Raw genomic sequence first — 21,659 nt, 5'->3', positions numbered from 1 at the left:
TCAGAATAAAGTACCTTGGAATAAACTGAACCAAAGAGATGCAAGTCTTGCTCTCTAAAAACTACAAAACATTCCTGATCTTTTAACAAAACTTAACCTATCCTCTCAGGACTCTGTTAGGACACGGGAAGGCTAATGTGGTAAATAAACACCAACTGAGTTATAAATGGCTTACTGGTTTGTCTTCCCACATATTGACCAGGAGTACTTTAACCCAAAGGTACAGGTAATAAGGTAATATGGACTGAACTGCCTTCTGATGAAATATTTTTAAATGAATATTAAAAAATTTGTAAACTGCAACACACAGTTGTTCTATCTAGCATAAAGTCTGCCTCTTTTTTTGCAGAACAGCATTTGTACAAAATTACATACATTGTGAGGTGTAAATACAAATAGTTATTCTTGGAAAACCTCTCTGAAATTTTAAAGTAATTCCATGAGAAGACATCATTTCAGATTTCCTGGTGTTGCATACATAACACACTTTTCAGTGAGTCTGGATAAATATGGTTTGGGAGGAAGTACAATAAGGAGGCAGTGGAATTTTTTCGGATCACTTACCATGTGCTTGATGATTTGCATGCATTATTTCATTTGATCCTCTTTCAAACTCTTTCAGGTAGATGTTTGTCCCATTTTGCAGATGAGGAAATTAAGGCTCAGGGTAGTAGCATTCAGGTTCACTCACTGCAAGTCTGGATGTGAAGCTGTATCCACTTGGCTTGAAGCTAGTTCTTTTCCCTTTACACACTAGGTGGCCAGCCAGGGAATTGGAGTACAGAGAAAGGTGAGTAGATCTGAAACCTGAGTGGGGTCTTGTGAATTTAAGCTGCCCTGTCCGGGAAGATTTCCTGGGAGAGTGAGGTTGAAGAGACTGCTTAATATCTCTGAAATGGAAACATTTCAGTTACTGCCAAATGTGTAGCCAAAAATCAGGTTACAGTAGTGGTGAAGTTAATCTTACAGGTTAACTGTCCTCAGTTGCATTTTGTGGTCTCCAAGATCACCTAACAGGTCCTCTAGAGGTGGGCCTGGGTTCCTGAGGATGGCTTAACAAGCAGGGAGGTAGGGCCTTCACATGATTTTCCTCTGGTTCCCAGCAACATTCTGCCCTGATCATCGTAGAAGGATTTAGTCTATGTATTTTTTTGTTTGTTTGTTTTTTAAATTATAGAACAACCACTTCAGCTTGCTAAAAAGGCATCTCCTCTCTATACAGTCACTGTGCCCTTAGATTCTGGTTGTATGGGGAAAACCTGGCTGAATGACTTGTAGATGTTCTCAAGTGTCCACAGATCCTTTTGTTTTTCCTTAATGTGCCCTTGCTGTCATTTATTCTGCTCTCCTGGGAACATCGGTACACTTGATTTTCTAAATTGTCAGCTCATGACATATTTACTATTAACCAAAACCCAGGCTTATGTCATAGTATGGCGATTAGTGGGAGACCTATTTTTTTTTTATTTGAAGGTGATTAAATTCATTTAGGGTGAATAGTATGAAAGACATGAGCCCTAAAGGTATTTGCAATTTGCATGGAATCCTGGCAGGTGTCAAGTTTGACTGCATTATCTGGTATCTCTTGCTGTTGACTTGTTAAAACTGGATCTAAAAAAATGTAATAATCTTTTATCCCTATAGCAGATCTTTCCATTATGATAAAACTCCTGCTGGTAGTCATCTGATGAAGAACTTTTCCCTGTGGCTATGATCCTACTGTGTCCCTACAGTACAGGCAACTCAACCCATGGTGGCTACTCACAAAGACTCACAGAACCTCCAGGACACTGTCAGTCCCAGCAAAACCTTACCCTGCTTTGTTCCCTTCCCACCCCCAATGGCCAGTTACTGGGTAATTGAGCCTTATCACAATGGGTGGTGAAAAGCCCAGCGCGATTTCCTGTTGGCAGTGTGCTGATGCAGGAGAGGGTATAGCCCCTGGGCACGGTTTTGGAATACCCGGGTGTCCTCTGACCTTATCCTCTGTCCTAATGAAAAACTTCCTGGCTTCTAGTATTGCGGCTCTCACTGGGGTCATTCTGACTTAATTATTCTAAAATCAAAATAGATAATAGGCAGATAATGGAAGTTTTTCGGACTTTCTCCTTCCATTGTTTTAGCGAAGGAAGAAGACACACACAAATTCTCCATCCCACACTCAGTTCTATTTTGGCACCTGGTTACCGTCAGGAAAACCTGATAAACTTGAAAGTGTTGTTTCCCAATCACCTTCAGAACTGGAGAAACGCTTTCATGCTGACTTTATCCATGGGACTGAAGCAAGGGAGAGTGTGCTCACAAGCACAAACAGGAAAGCCTTACATCACGGAGTGGCGTGGGGAGGAGTCTGCTCCTCGCTTGCTCGCTCGCTCGCCGCGTTCCCTTTGTGGCCCGAGTCGCGCGCACCGGCGGCGGCGGGGGCAGCGCGGCGCGTGTCTGTGCGCGGCGGCCGCTCGGGACCGGGACCCGGGCGAGGCGCCGCGGGGCTGAGCCCAGCAGACACTGCGTTGGACTCCGAGCAGGGCGCATCATGCAGCGTTCGCGCACCGGAGAGAAAACTGAGAATGAAATTGCTTTGGCAAGCTAAAATGGTAACGAGAGCTCTCTGCCTTCTCCCGAGGCTTCTCTGGTGGGGAATCTTCTCCCGCTTTCGCTGGGCGTGTTTTGGACTCCCTTGGAGTGAACAGAGCAATCCGATTCCATACTTGTGAGCTAAAGCTCTCTCACTCCGCTTTGTATTCCTCTCTCTCTGCGTGTCTTCTCCCTTCCAACCATACCTACTTTCTCAGCAATTGCCTGTGGTGTGTCTGGGGCAGATGCATGTTAGGAGGGGAGAACTTTAAAGGAAAAAGAACTGTTAGTGTGGGTGAACCGCGGAGCGCTTCTGCGTCCCAGCGGCTCTTTAACACAAACCTCAGGTTTAGCTGGGGACATGAAAATCCAGGGGGTCGCTGCACAGATTTTAGTAGAAGCTGCCTGATGATGTGTTGCTTTTTCTGCACTTGCCAGATTATTTTACGGAAATAAAAACTTTCCACCCCCCGCTAAGTTTGTGGGCTCCAAAACAATGAGGAGAAAAGACAAGCAAACCACTTCACTTCCAAAGGAGTGAGGACTCTTGGCGTTTTAAACACTTGTCTGTGTCTGAGTTTCAAATCTGGTTTCTTCAATGACCGAGCCACTTTAAAAAGTACAAACTTATTCTTTTCTTTTTCTCTTTTTCTTTCTTTCTTTTTTATTTTTTTTAACAAAGAATTATTTTTCCTTTCACTTAAAGGGGACAAGTTAATCAGGACTAAACTAGTTTCTTTATTAAGAAAAAGAAAGACTTCAAAACAAACTATTTAAGGTATGTGAGCAAGTCTAGGAGAAATAACTAAATGGAAAAGTCCGGGGATCCTGATACCACAGGAAGGGGCTGCAAGCCAAGAAAATCTCAGCATTCCCTCTATCAAAATGTGTCGTGTCTTGTATTGCTCGGATTGTAATATTTATTTTGAACAGCCCATCTTGTGCCCTGAGTGCTGTTGTAAGCAGCAAGGCAGCTGGGATAGATTGTGGTTAGCAGAGAGGAAAAAAATACTCTTTTTCTTTCTCTTTATCCCGTCCCTGGCAGAGCTCGATTCAGGACTGGGGTGAAGAGGTAGAGGAAGGAGCTGTTTACCATGTCACCCTCAAAAGAGTCCAGATTCAACAGGCTGCCAATAAAGGAGCAAGATGGCTAGGGGTGAGTAAAGCTGGCGAGATGGTGAACTTTGGAATTTCAGTGTCTGTGAATATCATTATTATTTAACAGAGGCAGGCTTTTTCTTTTTTTTCCTCTTTTCGCTTTAAAAAGGAAAATGCTAATGACCAAGTGTTTGCACTAGCTGAACAGGTCTCTTTTTGTATTTAATGTTTTCAAAAGCATCTTCCCTAGGTTTGTCAATAATTCAGAACCTCTTAGAAACATCTTGAGGTCTTTGGCAAATAGATTGGGGGTGGAGTGGCAGAAAATGACACACAGAATACAGGCCCAGAGAGTAGCACTCTCTTAGACAAGAGCCATAAGCAGCTTTGCCCAGAAGCCACCCTTGTCTCTCTCTTCCCACCACCCCCGCCCCCAACAATTGATGCTGTCAGTGTCTACCTTGCTCCTATATCTCTAGGAGGTACCCAGACTGCTCAGGAGACAGAGCATTCCAAGTCTGCATCCTTTGAGGGGTGGTTGAGTTCCTATTGTGATCTCTTTTCTATATCTTGGGAGGAGGCAAATGGATGCTTAGTACCCACTACTTTGTGTGTAGAGTGGTGGGCCTTTGGAAAAATGCTGCTTCTGTAAACGGGACTCTTTTCCACTGAGATTGTAAAATATTGGGTGAGGTCGTGCAAGTTTGTAGGTATCATCTAGTAGATCCTTCAACACATCCCAAATAAAGCAAATGTGAGAAATGGAAAGCTTGGCGACAGGATCACTACTTGGGCAAATGTCAAACGTGGAAGAATGAAGGGATTCTTGATCTGGAAGGAGAAGTAGTTCTCAGACCAGGCAGTGAGAGGCGACCCAAAAAGCCTTGAGAAAGGAAATAATGGTTGGCTGAATAGAGGGGATGGAGTGTGATTTCACCTGGCTGGCCTTATTCTAGCAGATGGGCTTCAGAGTGTTGAAGATTTATGCACTTGCATCCCATCTTTAGCGGCTTGGAGTCTCTGAAAATTCAGAATATTTTGAGCAGCATTCAAAGGTGAAGTGTGAAGGAGGATAGGACACAAAATTGCACAGGGCCTCCTATTAAGAGTAGTGGTAACGTGTGACTTGTAACTCCAGGGAGTTTAAGGCAGGATGGTGGCCCATGGCCGGCAGCAATCACTTCCTCTGCCATGAGTCTGCTGACACAGGCATTCGTTGCTTTGGGCTTCCCCAGCTGCTTCAGCTCAGGCCTTTCCTGCTACTGTACTTTGGGCCAAGGTATCACCCATGAGGGCCATAAACTGTTAATGACATCTGCAGGTGTGGTCTGGAAAGATAGGAGCCTTCCAGTGAGAACTAGAGGTCTTCACTTACCAAGTACCTACCTTACTCAGAATATGATTTTAAAATTAGTTATGTACATCACCAGCAGACCTGATAGGGAAAGCAGAACTAGAGTTCTGACAAGTCATCGCTTTGTTTTTGGTGGTTGTGTGTATGTATTTTATTTAAAGGTGGCATCCATGTGGTTTGGCCTCTAGGTGTTTCAGAATGATTCACAACTTCTGAACCAGTTGTCTTCAAAAGGGTCATTACGTTTTTTTGGTATCAGGTTATTCCTCTCTTTCTAATGAGACTGATGTTGCTTGGGTGACTGTTTTAGTTTTTAGCCATATACAACATTAGTTATGAGTAAGTCATTGGAAATGGAGGGGTTCACTCTATAGGCCCCACATCTACAAACTGTCATGTATTTAGATCCTCAGAGTTATTTAGTAATCCCCACTGACTGTTCTCTTCACTAGACTTCACTTCTTTTCTTCTCTCTCCCTTCTCTCAGTGTTCTCAAATTTATACAGAGTTCCGAGTTAATTCACCCTGGATTCAACAGTAGATATGAAATATTGAGAAGGAGGATAATGTGAAAAGATTGGCTCTAGTTGATGGAGGATCTGTCCCCCTTGCCCCCATTTCAACAAAGTGTGATTTACTGCTACCAGCCTACTCCTTTATTGCAAGTTCCTAGGGGCTCTCCAGCTCTAATCTACATGTTTTCTTGTCTTAGGTGTCCTGTTGGGAAGTTCTGTTTTTGTCCGTGAAAATTCCAGACTTAATTAAATGTGACTCAACCCATTGGGCCATAGCAATTACAAACCTTTCTCTTTAGAACAGAGTGGCTTCCCCATGTTTGTTTTCCTGTATTCCAGTACCCTTTCAAAATTCTCAAAGTAACTAGTTTCAGAGTTACTAGAGAATGGGGTCAGGTGAGGAAATTATTGCAGTATGACAACAACCTTCTGAGGAAGGTGGTGTTATGATGATCTCTCTCTCTCTCTCTTTTTTTTTTTTTTTAACATGAAGAGACTAATGCCCAGAGAGGTTAAATTGTTTGCCAGGGTCACACAGCTATGAAGTGGTAAACACCAGATTCAAATCCAGATGGTTGCCTCCTTGTTGTGAAGAATTTCCTGGGACCTTAAGGCTGTTTCCATAGTAGTAGAAAAGAACATTGGCTCAAAAGACTGAGGATGCTTTGGGTGTGCTTTTCCCTAATGTTGCAAGACTTGAGAGATGTAACTTTCTTTTTTTCATGTCTAGAATTATAACTTGAGCTGCAAATTGAGATATTTGTTGTGAAGCTATGATCTCACTGATAAACTCCCCATTTTGGGGGTTTAAAGCAGGGTGCATCGAAGATATGAAGATACGTATGAGGTTATGTAGCATGTGAGGGTAGGCATAGCTTTGTTACGTGTCTATAATGCTTATTCCAAATGCCTAAAAGACGGAACGTAATTTTTGTATTTTCTAGTATTCAGATCTCAAAACATAATTAAGATTCAATTTTGGGGAGGAGAGCAAAATAATTACATATCCTCAGATGTGAAGTATTATACAGTCCAAAACATTTAGGTCATTCTTTTTTATTTTGTCTGTTAAATTCTGTGTTCAGTTGATCTTTTAAAGTAAAACTCTGTGTTTAGAAAACTACAACCAAGTATGTCCCAGGCCCAGTTTACTTGTACATACAGCTGCATCCTTGCCCATTGACAGTGAGATTATGTTGGCAACTTTGAAAAACCAAATATTATTGAAATGCTGACCCATTTTCCCTTTACAATAACATCTTTGGCTGGGATAATTTTACCCACCTATAATTCTCGAAGAAAAATGACTTCAATTATGTCACAAATTTTTAAAAATCTTAGGATTGGAGGAGACATTAAACAGCAATTCCGAGCCTAGCACAGTGGCTCATTCTTGTAATCCCAGCACTTTGAGAGGGCAAGGCAGGCTGATTTGCTTGAGGCTGGGAGCTCAAGACCAGCCTGGGCAAGACCCTGTCTCTACTAAAAAATAAAAATAAAATTAAAAAATTAGCTGAGTGTGGTGGCGTGTGCCTGTAGTCCCAGCTACTTGGGAGGCTGAGGTGGGAGGATTGCGTGAGCCGGGGTGGTCAAGGCTGTAGCGAGCCATGATTGCACCACTGCACTCTAGCCTGGGTGACAGAGTGAGACTCTGTCTCTTAAAAAAAGAAGTAATTTCACCCAGACACTCGCTTATCTTGTGATTTTTGGAATTGCAAAGTGTCAAAACTTGTTATTTGTCTTTGGTCCCAGTGTTGTGGTTGTATATGGATAGTGAATAATGTAGAAATGAGTTAAGAAAATATCAGTATCCTCTGGAAGCAGGAAGTGTAGCATTTCAGGATGAATACTCAAAGGGACAGAGGAAAAGAATTCAACTGTTAGGGAAGGGCTTTGGTGTCAAGAGTTCATGCTGTTGTCTTCAGAATATGACAGACTCAGGGTCCAAAAAACATGTCAGCCTAAGATAAGTTCCAAGTGAGGATATTCGTTTTACAAGCAGGATTGTGAGTGCTAGGTCACTTCTGCAGAATTTGTGGGCAGTGGAATGATCAGTGGTTAGTCACGTGGCTCTTCTTAGTCCTGTACTTCTGTGGTCATGCAGTCCTTGTGGTGGGGCACTGGGGCCTTTCTGCCCTGGGTCCAGTATTTGTCACACCGTTTCCCACATAGGCTCTTGATAAATGTCTGTGGGACCGAGTTGAAATACAAGATAGATGGGGGTCTGGTAAAGAGAGTGAAATAGAATGGAGAAAGTTGAATATATGTAGAAATAAAAGAACCTAGAAACATTAGGTTATAGAACGTGGCGTTTGGGCAAATTGTGGCCAACCGTGGGTTATGCGGGGACCGTGGTAAGATAACCATTTGTCACATCTGGATTGAGAATTTGAGATTGAGATTGAGATTGAGATTTGAGATTGAGATTGAGATTGAGAATTGAGAATCTCAATTGAGATTGAGAATTGAGAACATCTCACTTGGATGTTCTATTCGGATTGACTCTACCTGGCATTTTTGTGTTGTTGCTATCCATGTTGCCTTCAAATGGCATACAGTTCCTGGAGTTTTCAGCTAATTTCACTTCTGGGAACCTTCTGTAATCCCCCAGCACTGGATGAGGCGTCCCTTCTGTGTGCTCCAGAGGCATTCTGCATCTCCCTGTCGTGCATTTACCTCAGTCTGTTGTAATTGCCTGTTTACTTGTTTGTTATCTTCCGTTAGACTGTAAGCTTGCAACCATGGCCATCTAGTTGGCAGAAACTCAATACATGTTTGTTGAATGAATAGGTGATGCCTCATCCTTCTTTGGGGGACTAATATTGTTTTTATAAGTATGAATGCATAGTTGGTTCTCATTTAAAACAAAGTCTACATGAAGATGTTCACTTACAAAGAAGAAGAAAGGGGCATGGGAGCAAGAAAAATCAATTAGATAATGATTATAGCTGTCTTACACCCATTTGGGAACAAAGCAGGGCACAAAGGTATCAATTATTCATTTTAACGAACATTCCCCAGTGCCTTTTAAAACCAAGAGGTCCAGTTGTACTTCTCTTGCTGCTGAATGTTGAAGAAAAAAAAGGCAATGCATGAGTTAAAAAGCATGGGCTAGCATTACAATTATGTGTGGTTGGAAACTGCAGGAGTGGGATTTTAGAATTGTAAGGAGATAAGCCCTAGAGGAGCCTTTAGTTTATAGTTGGTCATCCTTGTTTTCATCTAGGAAAACAGGCCCTTGGGTTGCATTATATGTGTCTATTGGAATGTTTAATTTAGGCTTTAGAAAGTAGATTTCAGAATTTAGCAGCTATGTGTAAATGAACCAACTGATATTTTTAATTTTGACCTTCGAAACGTGTTTTTAAAATTATTAATCCAGTGATAGGGTAGCCTCTACCAATCAAGAAAATATAGTAAATTTAAATTGCCTGAGATATTATTACACTGGATCCTTTTGGTGCTGGTGCTTTCAAATTCTGTTGGGATCTGTGTTAGGAATATGTGACATGTAATCAAGAATATCCATTTCAATTCACCAATCCAGGGAATACTCAGCTGAGTTCAAAATGCATGTCAACTCCCAGCAAGTACATAATGGCATAAATATAAGAGGCACATTAATTCCTTATACTTAAAAGTGTATATTCTGTTAAAACAATTTTATGAACATATTTTATTCTTATTTCTGTGAAATTATAAAGAAAAAGCCTCTTGGAGTTTTACTCTTAGAAAGAAAATGAGAGAAATAAGGTAAATACTGTGCCTTTCCACTTTAGAGCTTAGCTGGAATTTGTCACTGCCCAATTCCACTCCTTTTAGTTTCCTTTGCCCAGGGTATATGTGTCTCTTTAAGCTTCCCCCTTCTAAATAATCAGAATTTTTTGACTGTCTTATGTGTTTTATGTTAAGATATGCAAAAATACACTACATAGTAAAACATTCTAATTTGTACCATCATATTCTTTTTACATAAAAAATTAATTTCTATAAACAGAGCAAGAAAAGTTTTGGTTAAATGGGGGAAGATAAGAAATGTTACTTCATTCCACCAGAGAAGCTCAGCTCTGTGTCTGGGTTGCCAATGGGTGTGGCTATCTCGAGATGTAGAGTTGATTTGGAGTTCTTTGGAGATTTTGGCAGTTTCTGGGTCATTTGCTAGTAAACACATCCAGTGCGAACTCCCTCACTGCTGTTGCATATTTCTATATGATTCTGTCATTTGCATTTGAGCCTGCTAACCTCTCCTTCCATACCATTCATTTATTCATCAAAAGCCTGCTTTATGCCAGACACCATGTTAAAGTAAAATACTCCTTGTTCTAGAGGGACTTACAAGTAAGTGAGGGAGACAAAGTTGAATTAATTACAATATATTGTGGCAAGTATGACCATTGCTAGGGGAGCCCAGAATCAGGGGCATTTAAATCAAATGCGAGTGACAGGTGGGCAGTCCAGAAAGGCTGCACAGAGGAGAGGGCCCTTCAGTGGAGAAGTGACGGATGATTGGGAGTTAAATGAGGGCTGGGACCCTGGGGGCCAGCATTCCGACTAGTGAGCACAGCCTGTGGGAAGGCATGGAGGCCTGAAATGAGACTTCCCCTGTGAGGCTCAGCCTGGGGAAGAGATAAGGGAACCTGGTGGGAAAGGGAGATGAAAGGGGGCTGGAGAGAAAGGCATGAGTCATGTCACCAAGAACCTGGAATGCTAAGCTATGGAATCTGCTTCATCTTTAATGTTAGCATAGTCATTGAAGAGTTTTAAGCAGAGTGGCGTGTCAGATTTGCATTTTAGAACAATGACTGACAGCTGCAGGGGAGATGCATCGGAAGGGAGCCAGACTGGAGCACGGGGACCCAGGAGGAGGCTTTCTTTAGTGGTAATGAGGTGAAGAAAGGGATGAGGACCTGACTGAAGATGTGGTGGCAGAGTGGACAAGGTAGGTGGGGATGAGTGTAGGCGGGGCGCAGGGCGAGGATTCCCGGCAGGCACGCTGGTTTCAAAGAGCAGGTCAGCAAAAGGCTTTCTGGAGTCAGTGTTGGCCTCTTCTCACTGGGTGAAATGTACTGGGGACTTCAAGTCGGCCTTCCTCCATATACACTAGCAAATGCCTGCGTTCCTGTCAGAAGGCTTGGCAGAAAAACCAGATCCAGGCATGCCTGACGTGTCACGTCTAGAGACGAAATCTCAGTTTAGGCTCACCATGAACAAGGCAGAAAGCCCTGCTTGACTTCTCAGATTCCAGAGAACTTTGCAGAGCTTGTGGTTTCTTTTTCTTTCTTCCTTTCTTTTTTTAAAGTCTTCTGTTTCCCTACAAACCAAACAAATTGAATCTGCAGACCATGGAGAGAGAATAAATATGGAACCTGCAGGACTATGATTACAGAGTTGTATTTTAGAAAACAGCAGTTAAACTTATAATTGTGTTGTTAGGGACACAAGAAATTTTATGGTTAGGTGTCCTGGTCTTTTTCCATCTTCCTACACAGTGTGTTTAAATTCTGTCTGATACTCTTCATCCTAGCAGCTGACATTGCTGTTCTTAAAGGCTCACTCTGATTGCTAATTCTCACCCTTGTATAAAAGAAACATTCAGTAAGATAGAATGCTTCCCTGGTTTACTGCTACCACCTCTCAGTCTCACTCTCTCACCTAAATACACACACAGCCTATATATTAAAATGTCTTTTCACATTTTATTTTTTAGGATTTGGTTCACCTTATAATGTCACTTATGGCCTCTTCTATATAATTGATCAAAGCTTGATTTTGTCATGTTTTGCTTGGTTTCCCTTAATTGTGTCATTATTGAGATTGTTTGATTGACTTTACTCGGAGAACTGCTTTTAGTTTAAAAAGGAATAAAAACAGAGGAAGAAAGGAGAACAAGCTTACAACATTGGGTAGAAGACACCACCTTGTAGGAAGCTCAGTTAGTCTCATACAGAGAGAGAGAGAATCATGTCATTTCCCACTGATCCTTTTGTCTTGTCATTGTAGAAATACCTGTGTCTTTCCACTGATGTGACTGCATATGTTTCCCAATGCTTTGGGCCTCTGCTTGGCTTGTTTCCTCAAAGCCACCTTCTCCTTTATGTTATGCAGCGTATGACTTCTGAGGATAACAGTGGTGGTGGTTGGGGGTGGGGTGTTGCTGGTGGTTCTAGATCTTTTTTAAACTCTCACAGACTCATTACCCTACATTTTCTAGCATTTAATTGCTTATGCCATCTGTGGTCCATTCATTTGAATTTGTTTCAGCACAGTTAATCTAATCCTATGTAAACTCCCCCAGAAGTTTTTTATGCTTTTCTTTTCTGCAAAGAATTCAGCAATTCAACTTTTTTCCCTTGTTTCCTGCTGTTTTAAATACTCATTTTCATCTTTTATAAAAATGAAGCCAAGGCTGAGTATTTCCAGTTTCTTAATTCTGAACACAATTTGAAGGCAAAAAGCAAACCTTTTCTGCTAAGGGTAGGATGTCTTTGGTCAGTCATATCAACTGAATCTCTCCGCAACCCTCTTGCTAGTAATTCTTCCATAGTTATGTGCCATTCTTATTATGCCCATAACTTCTGTCATTAATGGTGATGGAGCTAGAGTCTGTGGACAATATTTATCTAAGAAAAGAACATTTAAGTATGTAGGTAAAAATAACTGAAACTGGTTTAGACATTGGCTAAAAATAAAATGCTTTATAGTCATGACTTTTCCAATTAAAATTGCAATACTTGGCTGAGCGTGGTGGCTCTCGCCTGTAATCCCAGCGCTTTGGGAGGTCCAGATGGGTGGATCACTTGAGGTCAAGAGTTCAAGACTAGCCTGGCCAACATGGCGAAAACCCACGTCTCTACTAAACATACAAAAGTTAGCCAGGTATGGTGGCATGTGCCTGTAATCCCAGCTGCTGGGGAGGTTGAGGCAGGAGAATCGCCTGAACCTGGGAAGTGGAGGTTGCGGTGAGCAGAAATGGTGCCACTGCACTCTAGCCCGGGCAACAGAGCGAAACTCCATCTCAAAAAAAAAAGAAATTAAATTGCAATACTTGAAATTGTTTATTGAGATAACTGATACTCCTAAATAGAAAACTGAGGTAATTGAAGCATTTGGTTAGTTTGTGAAGCACAGGGAAAAGACTTGCCACTTTCTGTCCAAAGGCTGATTGCTTCTAAAGACATGACATGATAAACATGTCTGTTTTAAAAATGACTTTAGGGCCCAGAGCCATCAAGGCCTGGCTAGGGAATTAGCTCAGTTGGGGACTTTGTAGACACTGGCACCTCCTGGCTGCTTTTCATTTTCAGGAGTATGTTCAGCAGGAGCCCTGGAATAGGGAGGTAGCTTAGTGCAGTGGTCAAGAACCTATGCTTTAAAGCCAGACTTCCATGCAAAACTCACCTCTACCACATGTGAGCTATACAGGCCTGAGCTGTGAAGTTACTTAACCTCTCTAGGCCTGAGCTCCTTGCCGGTAAAGGGGAGAATAGCAGTGCCTTCCTGATGGAATGACTGTCAGGAGTAAATGAGTTATGTATGTAAGGTGCTCAGCACAGTGCCTAGGATATGGTGTGCACTCAACTCATTGAGTGGTGGGGCTCTCATCAGCACTCCCACTGTCAGGGCCCTCTAGGACCCTTCCGTGGAACCTTGGAGAGACCTGGGTGGCTTTCTTACATGGACGCCCTGAAGCTTGGTGTTATATGTAACACCAGATTGCATAAGAAACAGTATTAGCAAGGTTTTAGGACATGTCATTAACATCCCTCTCTCATTTTGTACATTTGAGAGGAAGGAACAATCATGGCAGGGTTTAGTAATCCTCGTATATTAGAAATAACATCTATTGTATTTTATCTCTCTGGCTCCTTGCATAATGAAAGACTGCATTATTCCTTGGGCTCCAACATTTTGCATTTGAAATTCCTTCAGTTTTTCTAAAGTAATTTGTTGGTATTATTTTTGTGCTTTAAAAAATATTTTATTACTTAACAGTGGGCCATATTCTGTCTTCTGTTTTGCCATTTCTGACAGAAAAATCAGAGAGTTGGAAACAATTTTTCTAAAAACTGCTTGGTAAGCATTATGCTAATCTTTCTTAATAGGACATAATTTAGGATGTTAGCAAATTGTTCTTGCACCATCAATTTCAAGTCTTGGACTAAACTACATGAGATAAAAGATAAAATTTCTTACTGTGCTACATGTTGATTAGCTTATACAATGCCTGAGCCCCAATGCCTCAGCCAGGAATGAGCTGAGTTGCTTGTGAGGTTGTGACTTTCTGAATCTTCCATTTCCTCACCTGTGAAATGGCTTTAATATCTGTTTTTACTCTGCCTATGATTTTTGTGAGGATCACATGAGTTAATGTATATAAAAGTATTTTTTAATATGTAAGTTGTTATACAAATATAAGGATATTCTTACTGTCATTTAATCTAGAGGCCTCTCTTTTTTTCTCTCTACTCACCACCTAAATGCTTGATAGGCATGTGGCTCTGTTCATTAGTCTTGCCTTTTTTCCTTCGTTCCAGAGGCAATCTTTTCTGCTTTCTTTTCTTCCCACTTGCTGCCACTTGCTGATTACCTAATGAGAGGTGATGTTCAGCTAGGAGTAGTGCTTCCTCTGCTACCACTGTTGTCCCCACTGGGATTCCAGGTGCATCGAGAATGCAGACAGCAAGGCTTCTGTCTGTAGATTGGTTGTGGGAAAAAAATACCCCATACTCACAGGATTCTTAAGACAAATGCAGTGGATATTTTGTGTTTGAAAATGTTCTATTTCTTCTTTGATTCTTGTTTTTCTTTCTGGTACTTTTAATTTGTTGTGAGAAGGGTGATAAAGCTAATAATGCACCAAGGAATGGAAAGTGCTTCCATCTTTGCAGAGGTCCTGGAAAATTAGCTTTTGGTTGGTCTGAAGCCAAATCCCGAAGTAGGACTTGAACTCATGACCTAATCCCAGAGGCAAGAATGTTACCAGCTGACCAACACTGACCCTCATAAAATGTAGACATTTAAAATACTTCCTTTGAGTAGTCCTGTTGCTGCTTTCTATGTTTTCTTCTCTCTTTCATTCTTTTCCAGCAGTGTTCCTGGCCTCCCTGTTAGGAACACAGTTTTAAAGATCTATTTTTCTCACTGTCTTTCCATTTGCTGATTATAGCTGCTTCCTTCTTGCTTTCCATTTCTCTTGTGTGAGTTCCTTTTTTTGTTCCTGTTCCTTCCTGTCCTTCTTCTGACTTAAAAATAGATTCCAGGGTCTTTGGCTGCTCGGCCACAAATCCGACCTTCCTTCTATTCATATGGGATCCCCCTGAGCATCTAAAGATCTTTTCCTTGTCTCTCAAGATACTTGAACCCCAGCATTCATTCCCTGTTCTCAGCTGACTTATGGAGTTAAATGACCCTTGTACTCAGAGCTGTAACTGAAAATTAAATCTCTCCTACAAAGATGCTTAATAAGTGATTTACTTATGTTAAGTGTTACTGACAAACACTGAATTCTCCCTGAATCTACTGACTGTGTGTGGTGGTAGAGGAGAAGGGACTCTTTGTACACTGACTCAAGGCATGCGTGTAACACTTGTTTTTGTGCAAAGCAATGATACTGTGACCAGTTGAACCTCAGGAACCAGCTTTCAGACAACATACTGTTAAGGGCATCCTGGAGGGACTTGCTGCTGTTTTGTTCCCACAGAAGTGTTTCTCAGGGACCGAAAGTTGATTAAAGTGTTTCCTCATGAACATTCTTTGGTTAGAGTTGGAGGATTATGATATTCTTTACAGAAATGACTTCCTATCCAATGTTGATCTAGACAATCCACAAATGAGTGTCTGCTCGAGGGATAAAGGCTTGTAAAACTTTAGATGACTGGGATAAAAAGTGCTGATGACAGCAGCTCTGATTTCAGTGCCCAGCCCCAACCTGAACTCACTATTACGCTGCTTGTTACAGCAGCAGGGATAATGATCCTCTTCTCAGCGGCAAAAGAGGTTTAAAAGGTTTCCTTCCATCTGGACCTCCAGACATAACCTATATGGTTATGTCTCCGTGAAAAGACCTGGTCCTATTCTTAGTAGAGAATCCGGAGTTTTTGGTTTCATCAGCCATAGTAAAGTTCACATTTATGTGCAGCTCTGTTATCACTGTGTCACTGCTTATGGCATTGATTTGCCTGCCCTGCTTTTCTGTTCACTGGTTAACCGATGAATCCTACTTACCTTTCAAGTTGCAACTCAAATGTTATACTCTTCTACTTTTCCCGACTTCTCTTCTGGATTAATGATCCTTTTATCTGAGTTTCCTTAGCACTTTACCAAAAGCTGTATTACAGCACTTATCACACTATTAAAAAAAATGTTTCTCTTTGCCCTATTCGTTTCAGTGTTTCAAGGGCGGGGGCCATATTTAATTAATCATCATATTCCCATAACCTGGGACAGTGTTTGGGACATAGTTAGTACTTAGTGAGCATCTTATAAATTGTTTGGCCTTATCTTTATTATAGAACATGTATCTTTAGTGACTTTTTTTTGGTATTTGGTAATATTGTAAATTCCATTTTTTTGAAGCAAAAGGAAAACATTGAAGCAGCTGAATTTAACTTATATTGTATACTCCAACTACTGATACAATAAAAAAAAAGAAAATGATGCTATTGCCTCATCTTTGTCATCATTACTTGACCTACACATTTCATGATTGTATTAAAAATGGCCTAGGTATGATAGTAACCTTTATAGATGGGATGACTTGGAATTTAGAGTTAATCCATATACTTCTTAGTGACATATAGGTTTGAGTCATGGGTCAAGGATAGACCTCTGGGAACTCAGTTTCTGCTTTGAATTCTGAAGTTATTCTACTTAGAATTTTCATATATCTTATTATATCTGGTATCTGAGGCCTATAATTGGCTTCAAACTTGCATTGACCCAGTGTCAAGCCAATAAGGCTTTGCCCTACATAACACATTTTTATGAAGGTATCTGACACATCTCCATGAACATAGTAATGAAGGTTATGCCCATAATGATGAGGCCTGTTATTCTGAGATTTATGTTGCAGGCTTGTCGTGTAGTGTACTTTCTGTGGTGCACCTTTCTTACCGGAACTCACAGGCAAAAGGAGACTTAATAAGTGATATAAATTACATAATATTTTGGGTATACTTTTACATTTTCATTAGTAAAACTCAATTCCCTTGCTCTCTGGCCCTCTGACACTTTTCTTTATTCTGTGGTTTTACATTCTTAACTTTGAAATTTTCACTTTAGGCAAAATGTAAAGTTTATGCAAGAGGTTTTCAGAATTCTAGAATTTCAGAATTCTGTTTTTAGGTGCTTTCATTTACATTGTCCCAACTGTAATTGGCTCCATTAAAATTAAGTGTTCTGATGACTTCTGAACCTTCCTGCATGCTTCCTTGCCTTTTTCTTTGCATTGGTGTTCAATGGCATAAATGTTTGCTTCAGAAAAGAAGGATGGACTTTTTTTTAAAGCAATGCCATCCTTAAAAGAGTGATGAAGCAACATTATACTTTTTTTTTTTTTTTTTTAAGAGACAGGGTCTTGTTCTGTTGTCCAGGCTGGAGTGCAGTGGTGTGATCATAGTTCACTGCAGCTTTGAACTCCTGCTCTCAAACGGTTCTCCTGCCTCAGCCGCCCGAGTGGCTGGGACTGCAGGTGCATACCACCATGGCTGGCTAATTTTTAAATTTTTTGTGGAGATGGGGGGTCTCGCTATGTTGCCCAAGCTGGTCTTGAACTCCTAGCCTCAAGCAATCCTCCCACCTTGGGCCCCTAAAGTGCTGGGATTACAGGCGTGAGCCACTATGACTAGCCCATTTTGTTTCGTTTTTTTTTTTTTTTTTTTTTTTTTTTTATTATACTTTAGGTTTTAGGGTACATGTGCACACTGTGCAAGTTTGTTACACATGCATCCATGTGCCATGTTGATTCCCTGCTCCCACTAACTCGTCACTTAGCATTAGGTATATCTCCTAATGCTGTCCCTCCCCCCTCCCCCTACCCCACAACAGTCCCCGGAGTGTGATGTTCCCCTTCCTGTGTTCATGAGTTCTCATTGTTCAATTCCCACCTATGAGTGAGAACATACAGTGTTTGGTTTTTTGTCCTTGCGATAGTTTACTGAGAATGATGTTTTCCAGTTTCATCCATGTCTCTACAAAGGACATGAACTCATCATTTTTTATGGCTGCATAGTATTCCATGGTGTATATGTGCCACATTTTTTTAATCCAGTCTATCGTTTTTGGACATTTGGGTTGGTTCCAAGTCTTTGCTATTGTGAATAGTGCTGCAATAAACATACGTGTGCATGTGTCTTTATAGCAGCATGATTTATAGTCCTTTGGGTATATACCCAGTAATGGGATGGCTGGGTCAAATGGTATTTCTAGTTCTAGATGCCTGAGGAATCGCCACACTGACTTCCACAATGGTTGAACAATTTTTCAGTCCCACCAACAGTGTAAAAGTGTTCCTATTTCTCCACATCCTCTCCAGCACCTCTTGTTTCCTGATTTTTTAATGATGGCCATTCTAACTGGTGTGAGATGGTATCTCACTGTGGTTTTGATTTGCATTTCTCTGATGGCCAGTGATGATGAGCATTTCTTCATGTGTTTTTTGGCTGCATAAATGTCTTCTTTTGAGAAGTGTCTGTTCATGTCCTTTGCCCACTTTTTGATGGGGTTGTTTGTTTTTTTCTTGTAAATTTGTTTGAGTTCATTGTAGATTCTGGATATTAGCCCTTTGTCAGATGAGTAGGTTGCAAAAATTTTCTCCCATTCTGTAGGTTGCCTGTTCACTCTGATGGTAGTTTCTTTTGCTGTGCAGAAGTTCTTTAGTTTAATTAGATCCCATTTGTCAATTTTGGCTTTCGTTGCCATTGCTTTTGGTGTTTTAGACATGAAGTCCTTGCCCACACCTATATGTCCTATGTCGTTTTGTTTTTAAAGAAGAAGAAAATCATCTGTAATTCTGCCATGATAACACAGTTCTTTTCACTTTTACTTATTATCTTCCAATTTTTGTTCACAGGCACACATTTTAACATAGTTGCAATCATGCTATCTATTCAGTTTGTGATAGGCAAGAAATATTTTTCAGAACAAATTCTCTGAAGGTTACTTTCTAATTTGAATCGTTTGTGATGTTTGTTATGTTTCTGATGCCACAGACAAAAGAATGTATTTGGACTTTGTGTTTGAGGAGTTTTAAGGTGATAATGCTTATTATTGGTTAATGAGCCTCATTTCTGTTTTTTACCCCCACGAAATCTCCCATCCTGTATCAGGGGTGTGGGGCTTGCATGAGGACCCTGATAGCACCATATGAGATGAGGGCATGTGACAAACGTGCAATGGAATTCAGCCGGAGTGGATGGTGCTCCATCCTTCTGCTTCTAGACATCATTGCGGGTCTCTTGCTCTGGAGGATGTGGGTCCAGAACTCTAGGCCTGTGCTGTTTGATATGGTAACAACTAGCCATATATGCCTATTGAGCACTTGAAATATAGCCAGTCCTAACTGAAATGTTCTGTACCTGTAAAATCCGTACCAGCATTTGAAAAAATAATGTAAAATATCTCAGTAATTTCCTATAGTGATCACATGTTGAAATGGTAATATTGTGGGTAAAATGGGTTGAATAAAATGTATCGTTAAAATTAATTTTACAGCTGGGCGTGGTGGCTCATGCCTGTAATCCCAGCACTTTGGGAGGCTGAGGCTGGTGGATCACCTTAAGTCAGGAGTTTGAGACCAGCCTGGCCAAAATGGTGAAACCCCGTCTCTACTAAAACTACAAAAATTAGCTAGGCGTGGTGGCGGGTGCCTGTAATCCCAGCTACTTGGGAGGCTGAGGCATGAGAATTGCTTGTACCCAAGAGGCAGAGGTTGCAGTGAGCTGAGATTGTGCCACTGCAGTCCAGCCTGGGCGACAAGAGCGAAACTCCGTCTAAAATAATAATAATAATACTTTTACCTGTTTCTTTTCAATGTTTTTAATTTGGCAACTAAAAAATTTAAAATTGCCTATGGCTAGCATTATATTTCTACCAGACAATGTTGCTCGCAGGCCTTACTTTTCAAAATGCAGCTTGTGGTTTATTTGTGGGTTCTGAAGTTAATTAGGTGAGCTAAAAATCAATATTTTAAAATCAGAACAGAATGGAATAGAAAATATTAGAATGTCATTATTGTAAAACTTTTTAAGTATGTGCATGTGTGGACTGAATCCCATGTAAAATGTATTTTTTTCTTTTTACTATGAATCATGGCTAAAAAGTTTGAAGATTAGTAATCTGGGGTGGCCTGACTTAATCTGAAGCATTACCAGGAGGCCTGGTCTGCTCTGTAAGAGGGCAGGTTGGTACCAGGAACACTTCATAGATTTTAGGTCTGGTTGGTAAAAGCTATTCTGGGACTCTTCAACTAGACCAGACCCCTGCAGGAAAGTAAACCTGAACATTAGTGCTCATCCTAAAAGCAGTGGCCACTCAGGAGACTTCCAGAGTGAAGGGTGAACTAAGGATAGCTGCAGTTCTTTCCACCGAAGGCTGGACCTGTGTGCTCAACCCTAAAGTGTCCCTGGAGTCCAAGAATGACTTTTGTCTGGTTACTTGCTTCTCGGAGACTTTTTCAAAATGGTCTCATGAGTGGTGATACTTTCTAAGAAGCAGGGTGATTCCTATTGACCTTAGAGCCAAGATGAATTGGACAGGATTCCCTGTGACCCTCAGATCCTCCCTGCATCATATCCTGTTGAAATCAGAAGAGGCTGTATTCTAATCTAGAAGCACGTCTGTCTTCTTCCTGCCTGACAGAAAACATGTCCTTACAGTACAAAAGATGTAGGGGTGGTCACCAGAGCTGTACTTTTGGCTGGGTTCTAAATAAATGACACTGTAAGCCACAGAGAGAAGGGAGAAAAGGCTCCAAAAATGAAGTTTATGGGGTTACATGGGCCTTGTATTTATTCTGACAGTTGTAAAAATTCTTTTGGGCTGACCCATTTTTCTTTTCTTAATTAAAAAAAAAATCTGGCAGGCAAGAGGAAGAAATGTAAACCATGTGACTAATGCTTCAGCTTTTTCTCCTGGAGCCAGATTCTTTAAAAATTATACCTTAGGCATGTTTGACTTTTTAAAAACAATTGCCCACAAAAGCCACCAAACATTTTTTTCTGAAACTTGTAGACTTAGATAGCATTCATTTTCAGGAAGGAATCCAAAAGTACAATATTTAGGAGTTATTGAACCAAAATCTCCTTTGGAGATTTTGCCCTGGTGAATTAGATTACCCTAGGAATTGGCAGAGGAACAGGCAGCCTTTTGCCTCTACTTTGCTTGAGTGTTTCCAGTCCTGTTGGTAGCCACCCAAAATGTTTGAGGGAGTTAGACTAAAAGATCGTCAAGGGCCTTTGTAGATGGAAAGTACTATGACTCCAGTGACGGACTGACATGGCAATCAGGAGCTATGTTTGTGTTGACCTCTTGTTTTATACTTATTGCAAACAATTTGTTCACTCTCACTCAAATTTGAGCACTTGCTATGTGCCAAATGTTGGCCTTTGTAGGAAAATCATAGGATTTTAGAGCACTTATCATAGTAGATTTGAGGGCTTCAAAGTCAAGTTCCAATCTCCCTTTCTGGTGTGATTTCCTATGTCTCACCTTTGCAACTCCACACTGTAGCTAACTGGGCTATTTTCCTGTTTTAGGGGCTTTTCTCTCCCTGTTGCCAAGGTCTAAAATGTCCTCCTTTCCTTAATGTCCTTTCTCTTTAAATCCCCAGACATCACTCAAATTCTAGCTCAAATGCTACTTCTGTGAGTCCTCTCTGGTTTCTCAAAAGGTAGTAGGTGATTCTTCTCTCAAGCCAAAGCACTTTGTACATCTTTTTTAACACCACATATAATCTTCTTAGAATGAACTGTATGAAATCACCAGTTTTATAAGTTAAAAATGGTTAAATATTGGCAGCTTCATACAGTTCCACCTAATATTAACTGTGTTATTGTATGGAACTTAAATTAGGCCTCTATAAATATATTGCCCCCAAGACTTATAGCCAGAAATATTCTTTG

The 21,659-nt window shown here is 40.9% G+C and overlaps 1 protein-coding gene across 3 annotated transcripts in view; it reads left to right on the top strand.

The window, feature by feature from the left end:
- RGL1 (ral guanine nucleotide dissociation stimulator like 1) overlaps positions 1-21,659 on the top strand; it is a 282,899-nt gene that overhangs the window by 155,511 nt on the left and 105,729 nt on the right. The window contains exons 1-2 of one of the 3 annotated variants that reach the window (XM_030818760.1): positions 2,341-2,594; positions 3,620-3,730. The exons of 1 other annotated variant lie outside the window; for it this stretch is intronic. In XM_030818760.1, coding sequence (XP_030674620.1) covers positions 2,568-2,594; positions 3,620-3,730 — 138 coding nt within the window. In that variant the 5' untranslated portion in view covers positions 2,341-2,567. Of the gene's footprint in view, positions 1-2,340; positions 2,595-3,619; positions 3,731-21,659 lie in introns of those variants that run through there. One more of the 3 variants, XM_030818759.1, reaches the window with a different exon arrangement.

This window comes from Nomascus leucogenys, chromosome 9 (genome assembly GCF_006542625.1).
Source record: "Nomascus leucogenys isolate Asia chromosome 9, Asia_NLE_v1, whole genome shotgun sequence".
Lineage (NCBI taxonomy): Eukaryota > Metazoa > Chordata > Mammalia > Primates > Hylobatidae > Nomascus > Nomascus leucogenys.
This window is presented reverse-complemented; position numbering and strand designations above follow the sequence as displayed.